This window comes from Pyxicephalus adspersus, chromosome Z (genome assembly GCF_032062135.1).
Source record: "Pyxicephalus adspersus chromosome Z, UCB_Pads_2.0, whole genome shotgun sequence".
Lineage (NCBI taxonomy): Eukaryota > Metazoa > Chordata > Amphibia > Anura > Pyxicephalidae > Pyxicephalus > Pyxicephalus adspersus.
This window is the reverse complement of record NC_092871.1, coordinates 12,562,651-12,585,882: the sequence shown is the minus strand read 5'-3', so window position 1 is coordinate 12,585,882 and position 23,232 is coordinate 12,562,651. Positions and strand designations below refer to the sequence as shown.

At 40.0% G+C, this 23,232-nt stretch overlaps 1 protein-coding gene across 1 annotated transcript in view; it reads right to left on the bottom strand.

The window, feature by feature from the left end:
- Window positions 1-2,399: 2,399 nt before the first annotated feature.
- The window catches only part of DDR1 (discoidin domain receptor tyrosine kinase 1), a 47,478-nt gene continuing 26,645 nt past the window's right edge, over window positions 2,400-23,232 (bottom strand). Inside the window, exons 2-14 of the mRNA XM_072430746.1 lie at window positions 20,734-20,858; window positions 19,223-19,325; window positions 12,761-12,989; window positions 11,968-12,115; window positions 11,420-11,522; window positions 10,811-10,997; window positions 9,897-10,143; window positions 8,277-8,438; window positions 6,873-7,030; window positions 5,766-5,976; window positions 4,327-4,428; window positions 3,831-4,063; window positions 2,400-2,468 (exon numbers count right to left, since the gene is read on the bottom strand). Of these exons, the coding sequence (XP_072286847.1) occupies window positions 2,400-2,468; window positions 3,831-4,063; window positions 4,327-4,428; window positions 5,766-5,976; window positions 6,873-7,030; window positions 8,277-8,438; window positions 9,897-10,143; window positions 10,811-10,997; window positions 11,420-11,522; window positions 11,968-12,115; window positions 12,761-12,989; window positions 19,223-19,325; window positions 20,734-20,858 (2,077 nt within the window). The remainder of the gene's footprint in view (window positions 2,469-3,830; window positions 4,064-4,326; window positions 4,429-5,765; window positions 5,977-6,872; window positions 7,031-8,276; window positions 8,439-9,896; window positions 10,144-10,810; window positions 10,998-11,419; window positions 11,523-11,967; window positions 12,116-12,760; window positions 12,990-19,222; window positions 19,326-20,733; window positions 20,859-23,232) is intronic.

Sequence of the window (23,232 nt, the reverse complement as noted above, 5' to 3'; positions counted from 1 at the left end):
AAAAGGCTGCAAGTTTTGTAACCTGACATGCAAACACTCCCTGTAGAACCCATTTTATAGTCGTGTGCAAGATTTATCAAACTTGCAAAAATGAAGCTCATGTGGGCTACAGAAAAAAAAGTCTTGTTGTTCAAAGTGATCAATCATAATCCTTGTTACTTGTAACTGGATCTTTTCAGAAGCTTGCACAAAGCTTAGGGTCAAATCGCAAGCATCTTGAGTAATGTCTGACTCATTGCAACAAGTGGAAGAGCTATTATGAAACTCTTTACAGGGTGCTGCATCTCTGCAATGATACCAAGGAACTACTTATTTTTTTTTATTCAACACTAAAAAGGGGGTTATGTGATAAAGTAGGTAGACCTTCTTTTTTTCTCATACATTGACACGACTTCCCAAATGCCCTGATTTGTTACTCTCCAGGACTGGAGAAGATACACTTGGACTTGTGTGATCAAGCAAACCTGGAATGGATCTGGTCCAAAATTGAAAATTTGCTAACAAATGGCAAATGATTTTGAAGAAATCCATTCCAGGTTTGCTAGATCACCCGGGTTCACTGATGAAAGTCTATCTGCTCCAGCCTTTGGTAGATTCAATAAATTACGCCCAGTATCTTTAGAACATAAGTAAGGTGCTACAACTTGCTTTGTAAAAATCCTTGCAATTGGAGGTGTCCTGAAGGAAGATTATTTTCCCATAACCCCACTTTTTCTCCGGTACAGGCCCATCACAACCCTAGACTTCTTAAACAAACCATAGGTTGAGGATACCATTGGTGAAAAGCATATGCAAAAATAATGGCGGATGCAAATACATTTAAATTACATGTAAAACTTGATTTTTTCCGGTTAATCTAAGGCTGGGCCAGCTGTTAGATAGACACTTTGCCTGTACATAACCTCCTTATAGCCTAACAACCCAGCAATGTACTTTTTAACTCTCAGATCTCTATCTTGCTGCCTCCTCATTGGCAGTGAGTGTGGGGCTTTTTCGGTGGCATGTTACAATGCCAATACTGTCACATGGGGGGCAGAAATATCATTACCCGGGTAAGCTCCAACTCTTTCAATGGGGAAATGGCAAGGGAGAATGGATGGCCGGGAAAACCTTGCTGTGGTAAGTGTGCGAACATTCGGCACTGGACCTCTGTCCTATACAATCAGTGAATAATGTCTTTTAATGTGATAGATGGTTTCATTTACCTAACTTTTTTCCATTCGGTTTCCATTTCCAAAAATTCAAATAAAAAACACTGGAACAACCATTTCTAAAAGATTCTAGAAAAAAGGGCAATCTTTATTTCTGCAAATTAGTGATATTTTCAGCAAATCTCTATATATTAACATCATATAAAAAATTGTAACACAATCTCATTTAAAGCTTTAAATTAGCAGTTCTCTATATACACATCAGGCCGTAGCGCAAAAAATCAGAATACAAGTTCCCAAACCCCTTCATAATTGGGCTTGGCCAGAACAATCCATTAAGATTCAAACCAATGTCCAACTTACAGCCAAAATAAAAACTGTCCATGTGACTCTCCTCAAGGACAAAACTCCACACAAATAGAAAGGTGTCAGAAAGTAAAGTTCATCAAGCCAAGCGATAGAGAATATTCAGAGCACCTTATATTTTCCAATCATCTCTTCATAATTAGTACATTACAGATGTTTCATAGAATTTCAGTCCAGTCTCTTTGATTCCATAAACTGCAAACTTCCAGGAATATATAGACTATATCTTGCTGACCCTAAACAACATTGTTGCTGCAAAATGTACAGAAAAACAAAAGTTTTGTATACAGTAATTCAAAAATGGGTTTGGTATTCTTTTATGCATTGATATTGTGACCATAAAGCATGTTCAAACCGGTAGCACCATCAGAGGGGGAGCACATCATGTATGAAGATTATTGTGGTCACACACTGCACATGGACTAAACCAAAAGTTGATCATTTAATTCTCTAAGGAGTTTAGTAAAGATTCTAAAATACGCCCCCACAGCTGGCCTGACTCTCGGTTGAATATTGGACTTGTGGTGTCTATGTATGGACTTCTTTCTTTTTACATCAGCCATCTAATTTTCTTTATACATCCAACATCATATTTACAAAATGTAAGAAAATTTAAAGCACAAACTTAAAGGTATACAGTGCATTGTTGTTGACTTAAAACTGAACTCCAGAGAAAAAGAAAAGTTATATATTTATAGAAACAAACACTTATATCTTTTTTTCAATGCAGTTAATGTCATTTAATACATTTAAATACTATCTGGTGTCATGCATTCACATGTGCTCACAGAAGGATATAGTTTAGGGATAAGTTCATCAATCTGTAGCTGTTCCCTCACTGCCCATTCACTGTCTGAAGCTCTGCTATGTAAATCTTAGGACCTAATGGTCAGATATAAAAAATTGTAGAACAGGAAGCTCATGAGGATTGATGACTTCACATAGGTGAACCTGGAATGCACGATAGAAGTGTACTGAGAAATATGTATACAGTATATATGATCACAGGGAGGAAAACCAACATCTATACGGAATTCTGCTGGAGACATATTACTGTGAAAGCAACAACTTACAAGGCACTTACAAGGGTCCTAAAGCAGAGATACATTGAGAAGGTGAGATAGGTAAGCTGTCCCTACCTTGACTGGTAAATTTACAAAATAGGAAACAAAAGACAGAAATGCTCAGATTAAAACCAATGGCAGTCATGTGGAAGTCACCAGAGAATTCCTAAAATTTAGGATCATTTCCGACAAAGTGGCCGTTGGCTGTATTTCTATAAAATCAATTATGTTTCCAACACTGAGGTTACTTTAACAAAGCTCTAGTATTTGTTCACGTTTTGTTGGTATCAAAGAAAGCTTGGCATTGGTAACATTCCCATTACATCATTTGTAATGTTAGCTTGATTTAGACTAACCCTTTATTAAGGAAGTGGAAAAAAGTAGCAACCTATATCAGCCAATCAAAATGGACCTTTCATTAGTTTAGAAAGCTAAAAAAGAAAAAAAAAGGACTGAACCCCTAACTTGAACCACTGACCTCAACCCCTAAAGTTATGATGTAATTGATCAACAAAAGTATCCAACCCATATCTGGGGCACAGCAAAATTCCCCTTTATCATACCTTGGCAGAAATAAAATTTTTTTTTTAAATAATGCCAAGTTTAAGGGACACTTCAATGAAAATGCAAATCACCTGGCTTTTCCTATCTGGTGTTGCTCACTACATTCTTTTGCAAGTTGGTGGTGTAGCACCTGAACTGTTAGGCCGACTGATCAACGATTATTCACAATTTTTTTGAATGATCCTATTGTGCACAATTCTGTACATGTTGTAACAATACAATTGTTAATCCACCAATAATGTACACACGCTAGATACGATCATTAGAATGATGCAGGAAGTGACATGTAAAGGTAAAAGTGTACCGCAGAACCATCCACCATCACTGAACGTTCGTACACACAATAGATAGCGAACGATTGCCGCCCAATCAGATCCGCCAGGGTGATCGTCCGATACCAGCAACATTCCTCAGTCATCTGCGTCGTTGTGCATTTTTTTTGTTAGTGATTATCAGCCAATCAGTCGTTAATCATTCGTTTCCAATGATAATTATTGCACGTGTGTACGTTGCCTTAGTAGTACAAAGGCATCATGATGGTGGTTGACGGATAAGTGTAACAAAACAACATCCTATATCCAGTTAGACAAAAGAATTAAATATGATATAAAAGTATAAAATACATAACAAGCGATATAACAGACAACACAATGTCCAATCTGTAATCAACATCCAAAAAAATTACCTCTCCAAACTGCCCTTCTCCCAGCTTCTCACGGAAGAGGAGATGCCCCCGAGGGAACTTGCTGAGGGGCAATTCTTTGGAGGTGAGAGTGTCGGCAGTCAGGGCAGGTACGGCATAGGTATTACTCCCAGTCACCCCTTGCAGAGTGACAATATCTGCTTCTGCATAGTGGGGGACACTAGGAGGACAAATGGCAGGCAGCTTAGGGGACTCCAGCTCCCTGTATCCCCCTTCTAGGGAGAAAGAGATAAAAGGGCATCAAGTAACAGAGAATAAGGAAAGGCAGGGTTTATGAAAATAAAAAAGGTAAATATAGCAAAAGAGACAGAAAGGTGAAAAGAAGAACAGGTCTACTTGTATAATATAGAATAATATAATAATACTTCATATGACAGGTATCAGATACAGAGAGAGGAAATGAATGTGACAGTAGAGATATACAGTGTGGAGTTGGCCACCTTGTATCGTTGGCAGCTCCGAAGTGACAGCCCCTTACCCTGGCTGTTGATTGGCTTAGCCTGCAGGCCGCCAGGTTCTGTGATTGGCCGGCTGTAGGTGGCAAGCAGGAGCTCATAGGCTGGGTTGTTTAACAGTAGAGCTGGAGAGACACATGCAGAGTACAGAGGGTTCACCTCAATAAACATGCAGACACCATGGACACAATATTATATACATATACACACATGCACACACCTCCCACATAGACTCATATGTTTATGACATATAGACCATAATCAAAGTCCACAACAGATAAATATTCCACTTTGTAGTCACTTTGTATGTACACAAAGTGTACACTTTTACCTTATTGTAGTTGAAAGAGGAATTGATCTGTCAGTTTAAATTGCGTAAAAAAATTCCAGGGCAATCAAAATAAAATGCACACAAAGTCTTAGAGTTGCCAGATCACTACCAGCATGCTACAGAGAAGGACTCTTGCTTGGAACCAGTGGGTCCTCTGCAGAGATCACTTTCTAAGTCAGATCTAGAGCTCTACAATCAGCAAAACTTGTGCTTTCTGCTGATTGGAACGCTCTAGAATTAAAGATCAGATCAGTTTTCAGGAATTTAATTACCCGGGCTGGCATACCAATATAGTCAGTGATGGCCATTGACGAGATATGTTATATCCTCATTTTGTCTAGCCAAAGAAGTTTTCTTTGAGCTTTTCGTAATGGCATTTTACAGTGAAATTTATTTGCCCAATATCTGATTTATGCTGCTTGTGTTGGGATTGGGCATTGCTCCTAATCTAAGTACACACCTCCAATGGTTCTCGTCCGATAATCTCTGCTCAGGGCCGATATCGGACGAGAATCTGGCGTGTGTACAGCGCTGTCATCCATCACCCGAACGACCATCCTGGCGGATACACGGTTGATGGACGATGAACGATCGTAATGCAAGGGAAGGTAGAGAGCACACAGCAGGGTGCCGCTCCATCGTTCTCCCCCTCCCCTCTTCATAGAGCAGAACGGTGCTGTATGTACACCACTCATTCATGCATCGTGCAGTCCTTAGTTGTTGGAAAGGATCGTGAAAGATCCTTTCCAACAACAATAATTGCAGCTTTAGCAGAGGTTGGCAAATTGAGGTGCCCTGGCACATACTATTGGCCATTGTTAGGAATTGCTTGTATCCGGCAAGCCCCGATTTGCCACCCATAGCGAATAAACAGGTTGGTGGTATAATCTGGCACCACATTACATGAACATTAAAACTAACATGGATGAAAACATGAAATACTTGGTTAAGACAACATCAATAAAATTTTCCGTCTCACCTGAACAGGTAAATAAACACATGCATTTAGTATAACCATCTGTATATATTTATGTTGCATGCACATGGATCCCAGTACTCCCTGCAGACATGCACAAGGCCCCCTATACACATGCATACACACCGCCCAGAACACATTATGGTTTTCCTCACCTGCACCCTCGGAGCTGGAGCACATAGTGGGCATCTTGATGAGAGCGCTATGACTTGGTTCCTGGTACTCCCCTTCTGTAGTCAGAATACGCTCATAGCGGTTACTGTGACGGGACGCCAGTGAGAGGTTCTGCGTATTATTGATGACCACAGTATCAGAAGGAAGGGAAAGGTGGGCAGTGAGATCACTGTCAGATGGGCGATGCTGAGCCTGTAATAAAAGAGGACCACCAGAGACACTGATTAGAGCACCGGTATCAAAGAGGGTGCATTGCACTATAAAAAATAAAATAATAACCAATACATGAGCAGGATGCTAATTTTGCAGCCAACTGATCTGGTTGATACTGAATGCCAAAACATGGACAGAAAGCTATTGCAACTTAGATCAGATCTAATCGATCATTCATATACATGTTATGGCTGATAGTACTTTCAATCAGTTTTTGCCAACACTTTCGATCTATCCACAAACAATAGGAAACCAAAAAATTGGTCAATTACGATCAGTTGACAGCTGATTCCCCTTCAGGCTAACCCACTCTAACATCATGTTTGGGAACCACAAAAGTGGTGAGTGGCTAACCCCAGACCCAAATGTTTTATCAAATCAGAAATTTGATCAGAAGTAAAACGTAGCCAGTGTAAACTAAGGCTAAATATGTACATATATACCCGCAGTGCATTCTTCAAATATTCATAAAAGGACAACAGGTGGCTAGAAGCACTATCCTTTATAGTGATAAATGCAGAATCGATTCTACAAAGGAAAACCTGTGTGTGCTCACAACAAAGCCTTGGCTATCAGAACTAAGAGAGTCATCCGGCCATTTGGACCCACATATTTATAATGTAGTTTCTCTGACTTCACCAAAACATTCAATGGTGGACAATCTTCTAAGTCCGTGTGTTTTCAATGACAGTGATTGGTTTTCCATCAGTGAATATTGGATTAACTGCTTTATTAACAGACCCCATTGACAGCAAACTTTGGAAATACCATTTGTCATGAACACAAGATATATTATAACCAATGATAGTGCTTTTATGTGTGCTGTCAGATTGATACTTTTCGTTTAATATCTGGTGATCCATTAACTTTCCTACCTTCCCCAGCAATCTCTTCCAGCGCTGCCTCCACAGGATCAGGATGATGACGACCAATAAGAGCAGAATAATAACGACCAGGCAGCCAATCAGAATGGATGTGTTGTTGTTGTCATCTTTAGCAATTGGCTGGTTTATTCGGTTAACACTGACAGCTTCTATTTAAATTAAGTAAAAAAGGAAATGATGAAATAAAGAGAAGGCAAATGAAAGCGCTACCTATAGCAAATAGTCAGATTGTAGCGGTCATTCTTCTACCAAAACCTAGAAATGAAACAATTGGTTATTAATTGACAGCTAGTGGTACTAGTGGTACTGGTACTAGTGAATAAAGTATATTTAAAACATTTAAAATTTATAGAGATTACAGAAAAAGCAGAGAATGGATTCTGCCAGTGGTGTTCTATTGGGAGGGGTTTCTTCTACTTTTTGGGTTGTGCTCAAAATAAAAATAATTCCCCTTTTACTAGTACATGTTCCAAAGACATCGATCCAGATGACAGTGATCACCAAGACAAATAGAGAGGGACAATCTTTCAGGCATGGACACAGGCAGCAGAAAAAGAAAAAAGTTTCATATAAAATATGGCCAACGATTCAAAGACACTAAAACCTCTTTAGGGGTGGGCAAACTTTTCCAGTCAGGGGCCAAACTCTGATATAAAATTTGGCAGAGGGGCCGGGCCGATGAGATAGTGGGCGTGTTGTTCCGCCCACTTCCCGAGCCCGAGATTTGTACAGGGAACATGGTCCATGGCTCTGGATGGTGCGGCTCCTCAGCAGGGTCCTTCTCCAAACCCCGCTCTTTTGGTAGAAATGGATAACTGTTGGTGCCAACATTGGCCATGTACCCATCATATCCTTGAAGGGTATGATTGTTGATATCAATCAATAAAAACCTGGCATGAATTCTAACTTTTCTTTAATATAAAAGTTTTGTCTTAAAATACACATTATCTAAAGCCGCATACACACGTGCAATAATAGTCGTTGCAAAGGATCTTTCACAATTTTATTTTGCACGATGCATGAATGAGTTCTGTACATACAGCATCGTTCTGCTCTATGGAGAGGGGAGAACATTGGAGCAGCACCCCTCTGCACGCTCTCCCCCTTCACTTGCATAACAATCATTCGCCGTACATCGTCCATGGATCGGCCAGGACGTCCATTCGGATGATAAACGACGCGCGCTGTACACACTTCAGATTCTCGTCCAATATCGGCCCTGAGCAGATTATCGGGCGAGAACCATTGGAAGTGTGTACGTAGCTTTAGATTTGTAAAACTGGAAAACAGAGATAAGGCAATTGGTGAACTAAACAATGGGTTACAATGCTATGAAGAGCTGAACATTGAAAGATATAAGTAAAGGAGACAGAAACCAAAGAAAAACTCACACACCTTCACCATGAATGCTCTCAACGAAGCTGCCCATGGTGGTGGCAGCTGCCTTTGCCCTTTGGCTGGTTTCTTGTGGCAAGCTCGTCACTGCTGGTTGAACGGTTGTTTCTTTTGGTTCTGGCAGAGGACTTGGCTCCTCTGGTTGTGATGCATCCAGGACATCTGTACATGAAAAAAACATGAAAATGGCTCATGTAAGATTTAGAACAATTATGCCTTTATTACAACCAGCTTAAATCTAACAAAAAAATCTTTTTAGTTCTTTTTAACCCACCAAAGAAGGGCAAATGATGGGGCCATCTATTTTAAATCCCATCTAGGGGTTCATTTGTTGAGGTTCTTTGGGGTTAAAAAAGTTAACAACACCTCAACTCACAGTACTAGAAGTCCACAAGTACTCTATGCAATACTATCCATCAGCAGAACTTTGGGGTCCCAATAACATTCAACACTTGAACTACTGGGAGACAATCAAATTTATGTTGCTGAAAAATATTTAGTCAGTCAGTTGTTGTTTTTCCAGTGACTGTAGAAAGAACTGTTTAGTTCTTTGTAGGGATAAGGGGTAGGATGGCCAGGAGGCATCCCGGATGCATTGTCCCCCATAGGATATTACAGTGGTTGTCCCCAATTGATCATTAGGATTTCGTCACCTCGGTTAATTAAATGACATTAGATGTTTGTCAACACAATAACAACTGTCAATTGCTGCTCCCAAAATAGGCTGGAAAACCTTTATAGCATTGAGATAAAAGAAAATGGAACTGCACAGACCTAGTTACAAAAATTATTAACAAACCTGACAAGGTGATGTATGCCAGAAGAGTGTAGCCGCCATCCTCATAGCAATTAACTTGGAAGAAGACTTTTGTTTGCATGTTTTTTTTCTGCTATTTGTGCACTAGCCTGCTCACAAAACCACTCAAGAAATTGTTGGCTCATTACACTAAGCAATCATTTTTTCCACGCCTGGCCAAAAACTGAGAACCCCCATCACCCTGTACCCTGTGCTTCACTTTTCTTTTGCCCTTCGGGTATTCATTTAGATCAAACAATTTGTAATGTTAATGACTTTTATATTTCAGGTCTAGGGGAGGGGGGTAGGATGGCCAGGAGGCAGGAGGCAAATAGCTACACATACAGTTCAAATATATGCTGGCTTACTATTTCTCCTACCAAAGAATTTGGAATTATTGTCAGATCTTACCATGATACAAACATGCTGTATCATAGTCCATGCTTTGGCACTGCTACTTCCTAAATCATGTCCCTCAATGGAGGTAAAAGGTGACCTAGGTGAAGCTGAATTGCTGATCCAGGATATAAGTGTGTCACGTACCCAGGTGTGTATTGTGAAACAGGTGTGCAAATCACAAAACTGTCTGCATTGCAAATTCCTTGGTAAGTGTAAATTACTAAATGAATAAGTTTCCACAACAGCCAGTTAACAATCATTTCCAGAGGGAGGTTACCAGTAGCAGTTCCTATGATAGGGCCAGCAAGTGATTCAACCCACCTATCTCAGAAGAAGAAAGTAAAACTTTTGCATGAACTGACCCCTCAAGATGTTGCATTTTTATTGACATATGGAACTTATTGGGAGGTAGGAAACATACTGACCAGAAAGAAAAGAGATTTCACTGAAGAGGAGCCATTGGCTGGAGAAGTAATAGTGGCAGCGCAAGATTCGTGCCAGTCTATTGTTTAGTGGCATGGTGACAGTGCGGGCACTGGGGTCCCGGACATCCAGGGCCAGTGAAAGGGTGACAGGCTGGGGGTCCCATGGAGTATGGAGGGAGCGCTTAAAGTAGCAATCCACACGCCGGAATATCTGAACTCCTCGTGACCGCATGTTATTACAATGCACCTGATGGGGAACAGAAGGCAGCACAAGAAAAATTAGTTGAGTTGAACTCCAGCAGCTACTTTATGTGTTTAAATATTATCCTGTTAGCTATATATCTGCAGTGTGAGACCACCTATGTCTTTGCTTCCTCTGCTCTCCTTTCTTACAGGTTTTAACATTTTGTGATGTTACACACTGTTAAGCTCACTGTTCTCCTTGCTGGAGAGGAAGCTGTACCTGAGGAACTAAAGGCATGTGCCTTTTGTATTATTTATTATATGGAGCTGTGCTTTCTCTCCTTTCATGGTGCTTCTTGATTATTCTTCATTGCTTATCTGGAGATCACCAGTCATAGGGGAGGAGTTGCTTTCTCTTTACAAAAATGGCCTCCTGCACCCAGTGACACAGTGTACAACTGTGATAAGGAAAAGATCTACAGCAGAAAGCCTTCACACTATACAGGTGTCCAATCCTTTGACTATTACTGGACAAGGGCAAGTATAGAGTATAGATTTCAATGGTACTGATCCCTGTTAAAATTAAACTCCCTATCGGCCATTTACATGTTCACAATACATAACATCTGAAATATGCACACTTGCCAATGCTAGTAATAAAATAACTTCTATGTCCCATTTTAGCCTTTGATCTTCACCACACAGAAATTACGGATGTCGAAAACGCTTACCCTCATATATGTAAATGCTCGTAAGGCATCAAAGTCAAACTCCATTTCAAGGTATCCTGTTTGTAAACTTGCATTATTCCAACCAACATAGTCATATCCAGGCCAGACACCTTGTTCCTTTTGCTGGAGAAAGTCATCTGCCCCAATTACACCATCAGTCAGTTGCCCTAGACCTCCATAGTGCAGCCTGCAAACCAGGAAAAGTACATGAAAGTGAGAAGAGGTGAGAGAAATAAAGACATAAAGGTCACATCTAGAGTGAAGGATTAATGTAAGAATTCTTGGAAATGTTGGGGAAAATCTAGGTTGGAAGCAGGATGGAGAAGCCTTTGCAGATACAGATACTAAAGGATTGTCAACAGCTATATATAAGCTGTCCAACTGGCAGGCAATGAAGGGACTGGCAAAGGGGAAGATCATTAAGCGCTAACAATAGACTGGAGGGGTGCCAACCTGTTATGTCATAACTGGCTAATTTGCACTGTTGACCGGCACCCCAGAGACAAGGATTTATGAATACAGGAGCGAAGATCAGAACAGGGATAACGTTAAAAACAAGCCTGGGGAAAATAAAAGCATGGTGTTTGAGCATACAGTGAAAGTATTTACCCGCCAACAGTGAAGCCATCATATGTTGAGTCATTTAGATTAACCAACATCGAAGGAAGCTTCATAATATCTCCAGGTGGAGACGTATAGGAACGAAGACCATCTGTAAGGAAAACAATAATTAATAGGTAGGAGTGGAACTCACTTAAAAAATCCAATAATCCACATCTTTCAAGTATAACAGCACAAGATAAAAAAAAGCCAATAGTATTTTGTGAGATTTATGGGCTTGTATAGAAATTAGTTCAATGAGAAATGAGAACAACAAAAGCTTTAGACAATGAAAGGTAATGTTTTTGGCTTGAAACCAATTATATGGAAGTTTTCACCATCTTTCATGTGCTAAAAATCCATCTATTGGAATGTGACTGGTTGCAGGAGCCTGGAATCAGATTACGATTATGTACAGCACAGCTTTTAAAATACTGCAGTCTGTAATTTATACCACATATATAGAGTGTAGTGGTAAGGGCGATGTATAGAGGGTGTACAGGTTGCAGAGGATTGGAGTATGTAGGCTAAAAGTAATACATAACAGAAAGACTTACCTTGCCAAACACAGCCGTAGAGTTCAACTCTCAGGCAAACACTCATGACTCGGTCAGCCATGGGGTAGAAACGAACATAGCGAGCTATTAGTGAGGGCCCTAGGTCTTTTAAAACGAGATCACGTGTGTTTTCATTGCCCACGATAACCTGTGCCGGTGAAAAGAACACATACAGTGAACCTTGTGACAAGGTTCCTGATCATATTGCAGTTCTCAATCTTCTAGAGAAGAGTTTAAAGCTAAAAAAGATTTGATTCATTCCTATGGACTCAACAGGCTGTCAATACAGGAATTTCCAATGCATAAACCTCATCAGAAAAGAATTAAAGGGTCAGTCATAAAAACACATATTTTCAGATTTGACAACAGCTAGGGATGTGGGGTGAAATCTCCATACTTATGTTCCCAGCCTTCCTGATGTCCCTGAAAGTCTTTTCCGAGGTTTGAAAACTCTTTATGCTGAAAATGAGCAGTATTATTTCATGGCTGGGTGTGGAGCTAAGATCTCCAAGAGGTCCTCACTTTTGTGGTTCCCAAACATGATGATGTGGCCATACCCATAACCCAAATATCAGTATTTGTTGGACATTAAATAAGAGATTTAACAATAAAATTGTCAGAGAAAAAATATGGCTGTGTTTTTATGGGAGCAACTTAACTTCTTCTTCCTTTCTTCCTGTTTTTTTAAGTAATTTAATGCCTGCACTTGACTGGTCAACATACTATAGGTCTATATTCCAATATATATATACACATACATAATTTAGTACCTCCACTTTAATCATATTCTTACCTCATTTCCCCAACGGTCTTGCCACTGGGCCCATTTGTAACCATCTCGACTATAGCGCAGTTGGTAATATCGGACAAATTCCTTGCCGAGCCCGCCTCCATCGCGGCCCTGTGTCCCAACAAGGGTCAGGAAATGAAGCTTCCTTAGATCTATCTGAAGATACTCTTCGTTATTTGGATAGACCGGTCCCGCTGGGCACCATGCACCATCACCATCGTTACTTTCTAGCCTGTGTCATATAGCAGACATATTTATTATTTCATACCCCTGAAAACCTCGGGCCCAATAAAACCAATATCAGCAAGCATACAGAATATCAAGGTATGTCTAAATCAGACCAAAATATATATATTTTTTAATTCTGGATAGAACCCTTATTGACAGATTTTCCCTTACTTCCTATGCTTAAAGCTGTAGGACTACAGATGTGAGAAGGAAATTTCATTGGTTGGGAAACCAGATACAGTAATATTACCGCAACAGAAGTTCTAACCTTCCAAATTTTAATGAAAAAGGTGTTTTTGTAGTTGTATCTCTACTAGAGTCATTACCCATTATGTCCTGTCCTGATATGTCTCATAATATCTTTATGGGTCAGAGAAGTCGTCTCTGTGCCCCCTCTTCTCTGCCCCTTTTCTCTAGGAGGTGGACTTTTTCTGACATCATAGTTAAGCCTTGCCCTTGTCCAAAGGCAGCGCCTAAATGGGTAGTAAGGGCACTCTTTTTAGACAATAGGGTTGCAGTTGGGGAAAGGTGTAGATGAGGCTTTTACTTTTTAAAGTTCAAAACTTAAAAACAGCTTCAGAATGACCCAATGAAGCTGCAGGATGTCTATTTGCGCCCACGAGCCATATGCAGCCCCTTAGGCACTTGGACACCAGAAGTGAGTAGTTGGAGCTTCATATTTGTTTCATAGCTGTGATCTCTACTAGCCTCATGTAACATGGGTCCAAGTCTCTCATTGTTTTCTGCAGCACGTCTCCGATCTCCATCCACAACCATTCTCTGGCTTGTCAGCAGTCCCTGAAGGCCCTTTCTAGAAGTACATGTACTGAGCATTATGTGAATCCATTGGTTGATGGCAGGGTATGCAGTAGAGGGGATTCCTTGTAGGAGGGGAGTAGTTGTAAAAAAAAACGCGCATGCTTCTCATTGTAATGTAAACGTGCCCGTCCCACTACACCCCTGCCTATGTGTCATTAAAAGCGGAAGAAACTTCCCCCAGAGTGACGTCATGATACCAGAACCCTTGTGTTCAGAGAGACAATCCGCCCACTGCCCTGAGCCTGGGATACATACGGCAGACGTGGTCTGCAGCTCCTGCCAGAGCCACGGACCATTGAAGGTTTCTTTGGAAAATAGGAGTGGGCACACGTGCCCATTTCCAAACATGTGAGGGCGCGGCATTCCCACCCCTGCCCGTCCACTACACCACTGCTTGTAGGTTGATAATGACTGATGTAGACCCTATATCAGTGTTTCTCAATTAGGGTTCCTCAAGATATTGCTATGGGTTCCTCGAGCAATCAGCAGTTTTTGCCTCTGAGGTCAGTTTACCAGATATCAATGATCTTATTGGTTATCTGTAAGGGTGACATTTTTCCCCAATGGCCAGCAATGTAGGAGGTATTTTTCCCACTGACCACCACACTAATGTACAGTGGATATAGTAACTATAGTAGGTTCCCTGAAGACCTGAGAGTTATTTCATGGTTCCTCTCATTTTAAAAAGGACTGCCCTAGATGTTAAGAATCTGAGTTTTCATTTTTTTGTCCACATAAAACACTACTGCAATATTCAAATTAATTTTTGAACCATGGTGAATGGTTACCATGCCAAAAAACAAAGAAATGCAGATAAAAAAAAGTGTTAAGTTAAACAGATGTCTTCTGCAAAACGCGTCGAACAATGAGAATGCTAAGCAATGTAAATTGAGTTTTTAGATGTTTTAAGTGGTGGTGAATAAAGTTATGTATTTTTTTAAAATATATAATGTTTTTTCCTGCCTTGAAAGTCCCTATGTTTTTGGCTTTGTATGCGTTAATTTTGTAAGTTAATTTAACATGTTTAATGATATGCCCTATGTGATATGACTGAGTTTCTAAAAGTATAACAAAAATCATTTAACAATAGGATGTTTTAAAGAATGTTAAGGGAGAATAAAAAGCAAATTTGAATTGGTGTAAAAGCCTTATAAACCATTTTTGTTTTTTTTTTACAATTTGTTATCAACAGCTCAGGACTACAAGCTCATATTGATGGAAAAAAACACATTTCATTTCGAGACAAACATGGTAACTAGGTCTCCCACACAGCAGAAATCACAGCTGAAAACCTGTTTCATTGTTCTAAGATTCCCAGAAAAGGAAAATCAGAGCATCTAAGAAAACGTAATGGCATTCTTAGGCAAGTCACAGCAAGATGGTTTCTCTCAAACAACAATCTCCTTTGTCAGCACAATAGGTCTTTCAGTACTTAGAGATCTGTATGAAGATCCCAGCTTTGCTGAGTTTCTGACTGCTAATTAAAACATTAAAACAGATATTATTTTTATTTACTAGTATTTATTTAGCATATTACGCAGAGCTGTACAAATTCTATAGTCACTTCACTAACTGTGCCTCAAAGGAGCTCACAATCTAATGTCCCTGACATAGTCATATGTCTTTAATAAAGCCTAAGATCAATTTGGGGGGAAAGCCAATTAACCTAAAAGATTGTAGCCAGGTATACAGTAAAGGGGATATTTCATAATGCCAGCTACTGTCAGTAGAACACTGCTAGGCAATTTACAAGAGATGGGGACAACACTGTAGAAAGAAAGACTTGAAGCAAACTTGTCACTAATGTTGGTGCTCATACTTTTGAGTTGAATTGTGTTGGAGTTGTATGCAGTTGCTTTTGTATTCACATTCAGGGTTCTCCCCAGGCACTTTTAGCTGGGCGCACCACCCGGCACTTTTCAGCCTCCACCCGGCTGTTTTTGGGTGGTCACCAAAGAGTTTGGTCACAATACAGGGGCTGCCACCCGCCTAAAATTTCTTCCCACCCGGCTTAAACAAATTTCTGGGTTGAGCACTGACATTGATTCTATGAGAAATAAAAGATCTCAGAAGCAGTTAAAAGCCCATATACATGAGTCATAGCAGGTCATAAAGGAAGAAGGGACATTCAGATAGCAAAGTAAAAACACTAATAGAGAAGTAATAGGGACCCAGTTCTCCAATCTATCCATTATCCCAAGGCAAAGGTTGTTTAGAACCCCAACCACTAGAACAGCCATATTGGAAAAATATTCTCTTAATTATTTTATAAAATTATTCTCTAAATTTATGGAAACTTTAGATCCTAATCCTGAAAAAGAAATGTAAAAACCCCCCCCCCCCCATTTATTATAGAACCCAGTGTTTTGTTTTTTTTTTTATTTTGTATAGGAAATGTAATAATGATCCCACCAGTGCTGTTCTTCTCACTCCATCTGTTGTTATTGCTGCTGGTTTGCTGAAAAAGTGATCCTGTACATTTAAATGAAACCATATGGGATGATAAGGGGATGGACAATAAACTGCCTTCAGTCTCACTGTTCTTTGTATGTTTCCACGTAGGTAATATTTGCCTTATTGGTTGCCTTAATGTAAATACAAACAAACTTTGGTCCCCAACAGGGAAGAATTTGTTTCACTTTCTGCCCTAAAGACCTAAAAGGAATTCTCCCAAAGCTTAGCCAAGATACCGCCTTTTGTTTTACGATGGAGAAGTGCTAGATCCAAAGCTTTGTGGGGGCTCATGAATAAAAGAAATGATTGATAAAATGTGGCAGAACTCTATGCTGATCCTGCGAAAATCAGCATTTATGGATGAGAATGACAAGCTATAGAAATTCTCTGTATATAAATGTATTAATTTGTCACATTAAAAGAATCTTCTTCAGAGTTGACATTCAGCATGTTTTGGGACTTCTGCACATATCTCCCATTATATGAGTTTCAAATCATCATATATTGGAAAAAAAGGAATTTAATTTGTCTGGTGCATAAAATGCCCCTTTGATAATGTTGCCAAAAAGTTGGCCCCATAGGAAGATTTCCTCTCCACTGCTCCTAACTAACCAGAACAAAAATCTCCAATAGAATTACAGACAGTAATAAAATGTTGACAGAGAATTCACCCCTTCTGCACTAGAAAACACTTCCAAAACTAGAAAAAAATTCTGCTTTAGACACCTTCAGTCATTTGGGGAAGCAGTGCCATGCTCACAGTCTCAGGCAAAGAGTGACCTCCTGGTTCTCTCCATGCTCACTCCTAATATGGAACTAAATCTAAAATACAGAAAGTCTCCAGGAGGTAGAAGTTTTTGGCGGAGACAATCAAAGTCTCTTTTGCATACCCCAAAAATTCCCCCTGCTCCTGGTGGCTTTTTTGTTGCCACTGCATGGCACCATAAAATGCAGAGAGTAACGTCCCAGCACTGTGAATAGATCTAGATGTTGGGGACAATGCTGTTTGTGGCTGCCCAATAGCCAAGAGAGATTGCAGTGAACTTGTACAAATATGGTGGCTCCAAGAGAAGCAGTGGTGGCAAAATCCTAAAGCTGCAAAAGAGCAAAGAGGATTGTAGTAGATCTGGAAGTCTCTGCAGCAGATGGCAGCTTCAGGGGTTGCAATGGTTACAGGATCCTGAAGCTGCCAAAGAGGATTGCCATGGTCCCAGAAGGCATGGCGGCGAAGACGGTGCTTTCATGGAGTGCATTAGTGACAGGGTCCTGAAGCTGCCAAAGAGAACTGCAGTGGACCCAGAACTCTCCACAGTGAAGATGGTGGCTTTACGTGATGCTGTGGTGACAGGATCCTGAAGCTGCCAAAGAGAACTGGGGTGGTCCTAGAAGATTTGGCAGCTTCCGAGGATGCAGCAGTGACAGGATCCTGAAGCTGCCAAAGAGCTTTGTGCTAAACACAGATAACTTGGCAGCAAATATGGCGGCTTCAGGGGATACCCAAAATACTTGGCAACAAGGGGTTCAGGGGGAGCAAAGACTCAGGCTTCAGGGGTTGCAGCAGTTATAAGATCCTAAAGCTGCCAAAGAGGATTGGGGTGGACCCAGAAGATTTGCTTGTTTCAGGGGTTGCAGCAATGAGAGGTCCTGGAAGCTTTACATATGTGCCAATTATGGCAAAAGCTTGCCCACACCGAGTTTATTTCTGCTTTAATCTCCTGAGAACTGGCCTCATACAAAACATCCAAACACTCTCAAGGACGTCCCTATTTTGTCTACAAACTTTAAATTGTCTTCAAAGCTTGTTTCAAGTTACATGTGGCCGCCATCTGAGGGGTATAATGGACTGGAGCAAAACACGAACCTTTATAACCTCCTACAGCTCCAGCGTTTGATGTGCCATCTTCCCGAACCCTGAATCGAATTAGCAAAATCATCTGGCTTAAGGGTATCTTTCATCTTTAACAAGCCTGAGTTTATTTGATTAGGCATTTATGGAAACAGGTGAACATTGTTTTAGTATTTCGATATGTAATATATGAAGCTAGAGAAAAACAGGCGGTATTTCAAAAGTAAAAGGCTTGGAGAGAGGGGGGGGGGGGGCCCGAATGATATGCAGGTGGTATAAATGCATAACAGCAAATTTTAAGGGGTGCATGGAGAGTGGACCAACACAAAATAGCAGAACAGAGTGCTTCATATGAAAAAAACATGGTAAAGTAGATGTGAACCCTGACTAAGTGACATTGATGCAGAACTCCAGCCCTTCCTTCAGTCTTGCACAGTTGTAAAGAATCCTCTCCTGTACTGAAATTGCTTCTTTTATTTTGTTTCACTGCACATAATAAAATCCTCACAATGTCCAATAAAAGCTAAATCAAATCAAATAAAACCTGTTTCATTTTCTGGGTGGAGGACATCCAGCATCCTCTGGACCTTTCCTCTGCAGCCGGACAGGTTGTGTCCCATAAGTCTGGTCCTAGAACAGCATTGGTACTGGGGACATCTGACATGCAGAGCTTAATTATCTTGCAATGGATTACCAGAATTTTAAGTAAGGACAAGCTCATTTTACAATCATAGATCACCCGGTTTCTCGAAGAAGCGGATTAGATCTGCATAACGTGTAGATAACAGGTTTTATCCCATTTAGGGAAAACCCCAATTGGAGGATCTTGTATGTAATGAAGGCTTTTAATTTTGTTTGTCTGATCTGTTTTTTTTTTAAAGTAAATGAGTTTTTTGAGTTGTTTAGTAAAGGACATTTTATTATAAGTAAAAATAACATTTGGCTGGTTGTTGGCCTTAAAAGTCCCATTACTTGGTAAAATATCTAAATATGTGTTTTGGCAAGCTCAGTGGAACACTGACAAAGCTACAAGTTTTATCTAGATTATTGAAAAGTTTTCATCATGTGTTTTGATGGAGATGATCTTTAAACACACATATGTAGAAGACGTCTCTCACCTGCTATGTTTGGCTTCAGTGGAATCAGACCATGCGCTAGATGCTGTGATGTCCTCATCAGGGATGGTCCTGTCCTGCATGCCCAATGCATAGCGACATGTTGCTGAAAATCAGAAGCAAGCCTTCAATTCACTGCTATCATATAGAGCATTGGCAGCCCAGTCACTGACCAATTTTACATAAAATTAACTAGAAAATGCAATTCAATGCACAATAAAATAAGCACAGTAAAAACCCATCTCAGAATGCATCACCACACATGCATTCTCTATGCATTGCTATGTGTGTTTTGCTGTGAATAAGCTCTAAGCACATCTTCTCCAATAACACAAAAACACCCGTTCATCCTGAAATATTTTATCTTTGTAACTTCAAGTCAACAAAACTGATATTTCAGTTAATGATATCCCTGATAATTATATTAATTAACACCACAAATAGGTTTTATAAATATATTATTACTGCAACTGTATACAGCTAAAATGTATAGCTTATCAACTGCAAAACATAAATTATCAACAACAATTTTAACATATAAAAGATTAAAATATCAACATGATAAAGGCAGATAAGTAAGTAATTCCGTTACCATACAAAGTTATTGTATATTATATGATTTCATATGGTAACACGTTTCACAGAGTCTTCTCTGCTACATCAGTTCCAGAAAACTATTCAATATTCCAAAATTGATAGATTTCTTCTTATTGTGTAGTTGTACAGTAGACAAAAACTTTGTATCTACATTTCGCTTAAAAAATGTCTCCACGGGTATTATTACTCTAGTTGCTTTGGTCCCAGGCACCAGATACTGATATCCCTGATATTCCTTTGGTGTAAAACTACATGGTTTTTCGCTCCTGGGCGCACAATAAACCGCTGTTGTGTGGTCAGGAGAGGCAATCAGATTTGCACACAACTGAGGCCTTGGTTGCAAATGTTCAAAGAAGAACCACACAGCCCAGTTTTGAGAACAACCCCACAATCTGACACAGCCACAGCTGCAGGCAAAGAATGATTCCCAACTATTCCTATTCAAATTGGGACTGTGGTCCAGTCCTTGGCAGGAAGCTGAAGCTCACTGGGTCTTTATTGGCCCTGGCAGAGCAATCTAGGATGGCAATGCTGCTCCTCTATAGATACAGTACTGTAAGTGAGCTTTGTCACTGCAGGGCAGGTGGTATGTTAGTGCCAAAAAAAGAAAATGAAACAAATGCAATAAATAACATTGTTGCCTTTGGGTTTAATGATTAAATTGTTAAGAAAGAAAGGCTACACAGAGAAATGTTTTTTTAGTTTGGCAACTAAATATGTATTAGTTTCATACACATTGAAGATTACAAATGATCAGTGCATAACAATAAATGATAATGAATGGTTCCACAAATACAGTAAATTGGTCCAACCCCAATCTTGGAAACGGGCTACTGAACTTTGGGTTTCGATTTAAGTGCCAACCAGAATCCTATTTGCTGCACAAACCAAGTTTTTCCACACTGAATAAAACTTACATGGATCAAAATGAGCGTCAGGTTCACCCAAGCAAATGCCGAGCAGCAAGCACAGGAAAAGAAGTCGGGATCCCATCTTTATATCCCCTGTCAGTGGCCTGTAAAATATTTCTTCATATTTCTGGCTGTGGAAACACAAAGTTGTATATTAAGCCTTCATAAAACAATAGAAACATTTCTTCTCAGGAATTAGGCAACAAATGTGGTTGGTAATGTGTCCCTAGTATTGCTTAAGATTTGGGTCCTACTGTGTGAATGCAGATGAGCACTGGGATTCTGGGATCTATTCCAACCGGGGACACGACCTGGATAGGGACCGCATGTTCTCCCTGTGTTGGGTTTTCTCTGGTGCTCCAGTTTCCCTCACAATCCAAAAAGAGACAGCTGGATCGATTGGCTTATGACCAAATTGGCACAGTGTGCACAGGCTATCGTGAATGGTTAAGTGTTCTCTAAAGAGCAATTGAATATGATGGTGAACGAAGCAAATTATATATATATAATGTGTGTGAAGTTGTTATAAAGGTTCTGATATTATTAGAGGTGGGACGCTGACACTATTTGGTGACATTCAGACACTGCACAGACTTATAATCCTACAAGTAACATGAAAAAGTCTGATATTTTGGCAGGTGACACAGTGGGATAATATACAGTCACATATTCATACAGGTGACACAGTGAGACATTGCATAGTTTAAACTTATGGCAGGTAGCACAGTGGGAGTGAACATAATGTAATATCCACAGCCCAGGTAGCACAAAGAGAAAATGCACAGTCTGATACCTAGCACAGTTGAATAATAAATGGCCTAATATTTATACAGGTGGCACAGTGGGATAATGCACAGTCTGGTATTCATACAGGTGGTGCAGTGGGATCTGGTAGTCATATAGGTGGTGCAGTGAACCAACGCACAATCTGGTATTTGTACAGGTGGTGCAGTCAGATCTGGTATTCATACATGTGGCACAGTTAGATCTGGTATTCATACAGATGGCACAGTAAGATAATGCACAGTCTGGTATTCATTCAGGTGGCACAGTTAGATCTGGTATTCATGATGGCACAGTGAGATAATGCACACTCTGGTATTCATTCAGGTGGCACAGTTAGAGCTGGTATTCATAAAGATGGCACAGTTGGATCTGGTATTCATAAAGATGGCACAGTAAGATAATGCACACTCTGGTATTCATTCAGATGGCACAGTTAGAGCTGGTATTCATGATGGCACAGTGAGATAATGCACAGTCCTATTCTCACAGGTGGTGCAGTGAGATCTGGTATTCATACAGGTGGCACAGTTAGATCTGGTATTCATAAAGATGGCACAGTAAGATAATGCACACTCTGGTATTCATTCAGGTGGCACAGTTAGATCTGGTATTCATGATGGCACAGTGAGATAATGCACAGTCTGTTATTCTCACAGGTGGCACAGTTAGATCTGCTATTCATACAGATGGCACAGTTAGATAATTCACAGTCTGGTATTCATACAGATGGCACAGTGGAAAAACACATAATCTAATACTTGTACAGGTGGTACATTCAGCTAATACAACATTTTATATTCTTATAGGTGACATGGTGGTATTATGTATACATTTCTACAGGCATACAGAGGAATGACTCTCAATCATTTACTCATACAGATAACATACCAATATATTATATTCTCTAACGCTGGATGATGCGGCTACGTAATTTACAGTCAAATGTTATTACAAGTGGTGCAGTGTAAAATATTCAGTTTGTTTGATTATGCAACTCCCTAACTTCTTGAATTTGATGCTTTTTTAGAAAATGAAACATCAACATGTTACATTGTGTACAGATGGCACAGTGAGATAATGCAAGGTGACAAAAAGAGATAATACACAATTAGATATACCTATAGATGGCAAAGTGGAATAATGAAGAGTCTTATATTCTTACAAGTGACACAGTGAGATAATGCATTTTGGATACTCATAGGTGACACACAGGTATCACCAATGGGAGTTGCATATTGTTCCAAATGGCACAGTAAGAAAATGCTTGTTTTGATACTGAAAGAGGTGTCAAACTGGGATAATATGTACTGTTATACTTTGATAGGAGGCGCAGTGGTAAAATGCATATTCTGATATGAATAGTGGTGTCGCACAGGGATAATATGTACTCTGAGACTGTCAGGTGGCACAGTGGGCTGATAATCAGTAAAGTAAACCATGAACCAATGAACCAATTTACAGTCCAATACAGTTACAAGTCAGATAATATTCATACTCAAAACAGTAAGACAATGTACAGTACAATGTGCTTACAGGTGGCACAGTGGTATAACATTTAGCCAAGGACCCTTACAGGTGGCACAGTGAGATAACATTCACTCAGGGACTCCTAGAGGTGGCACAGTGAGATAACATTCAGTCAGGGACTCCTACAGGTGGCACAGTGGGATAACATTCAGTCAGGGACTCCTACAGGTGGCACAGTGGGATAACATTCAG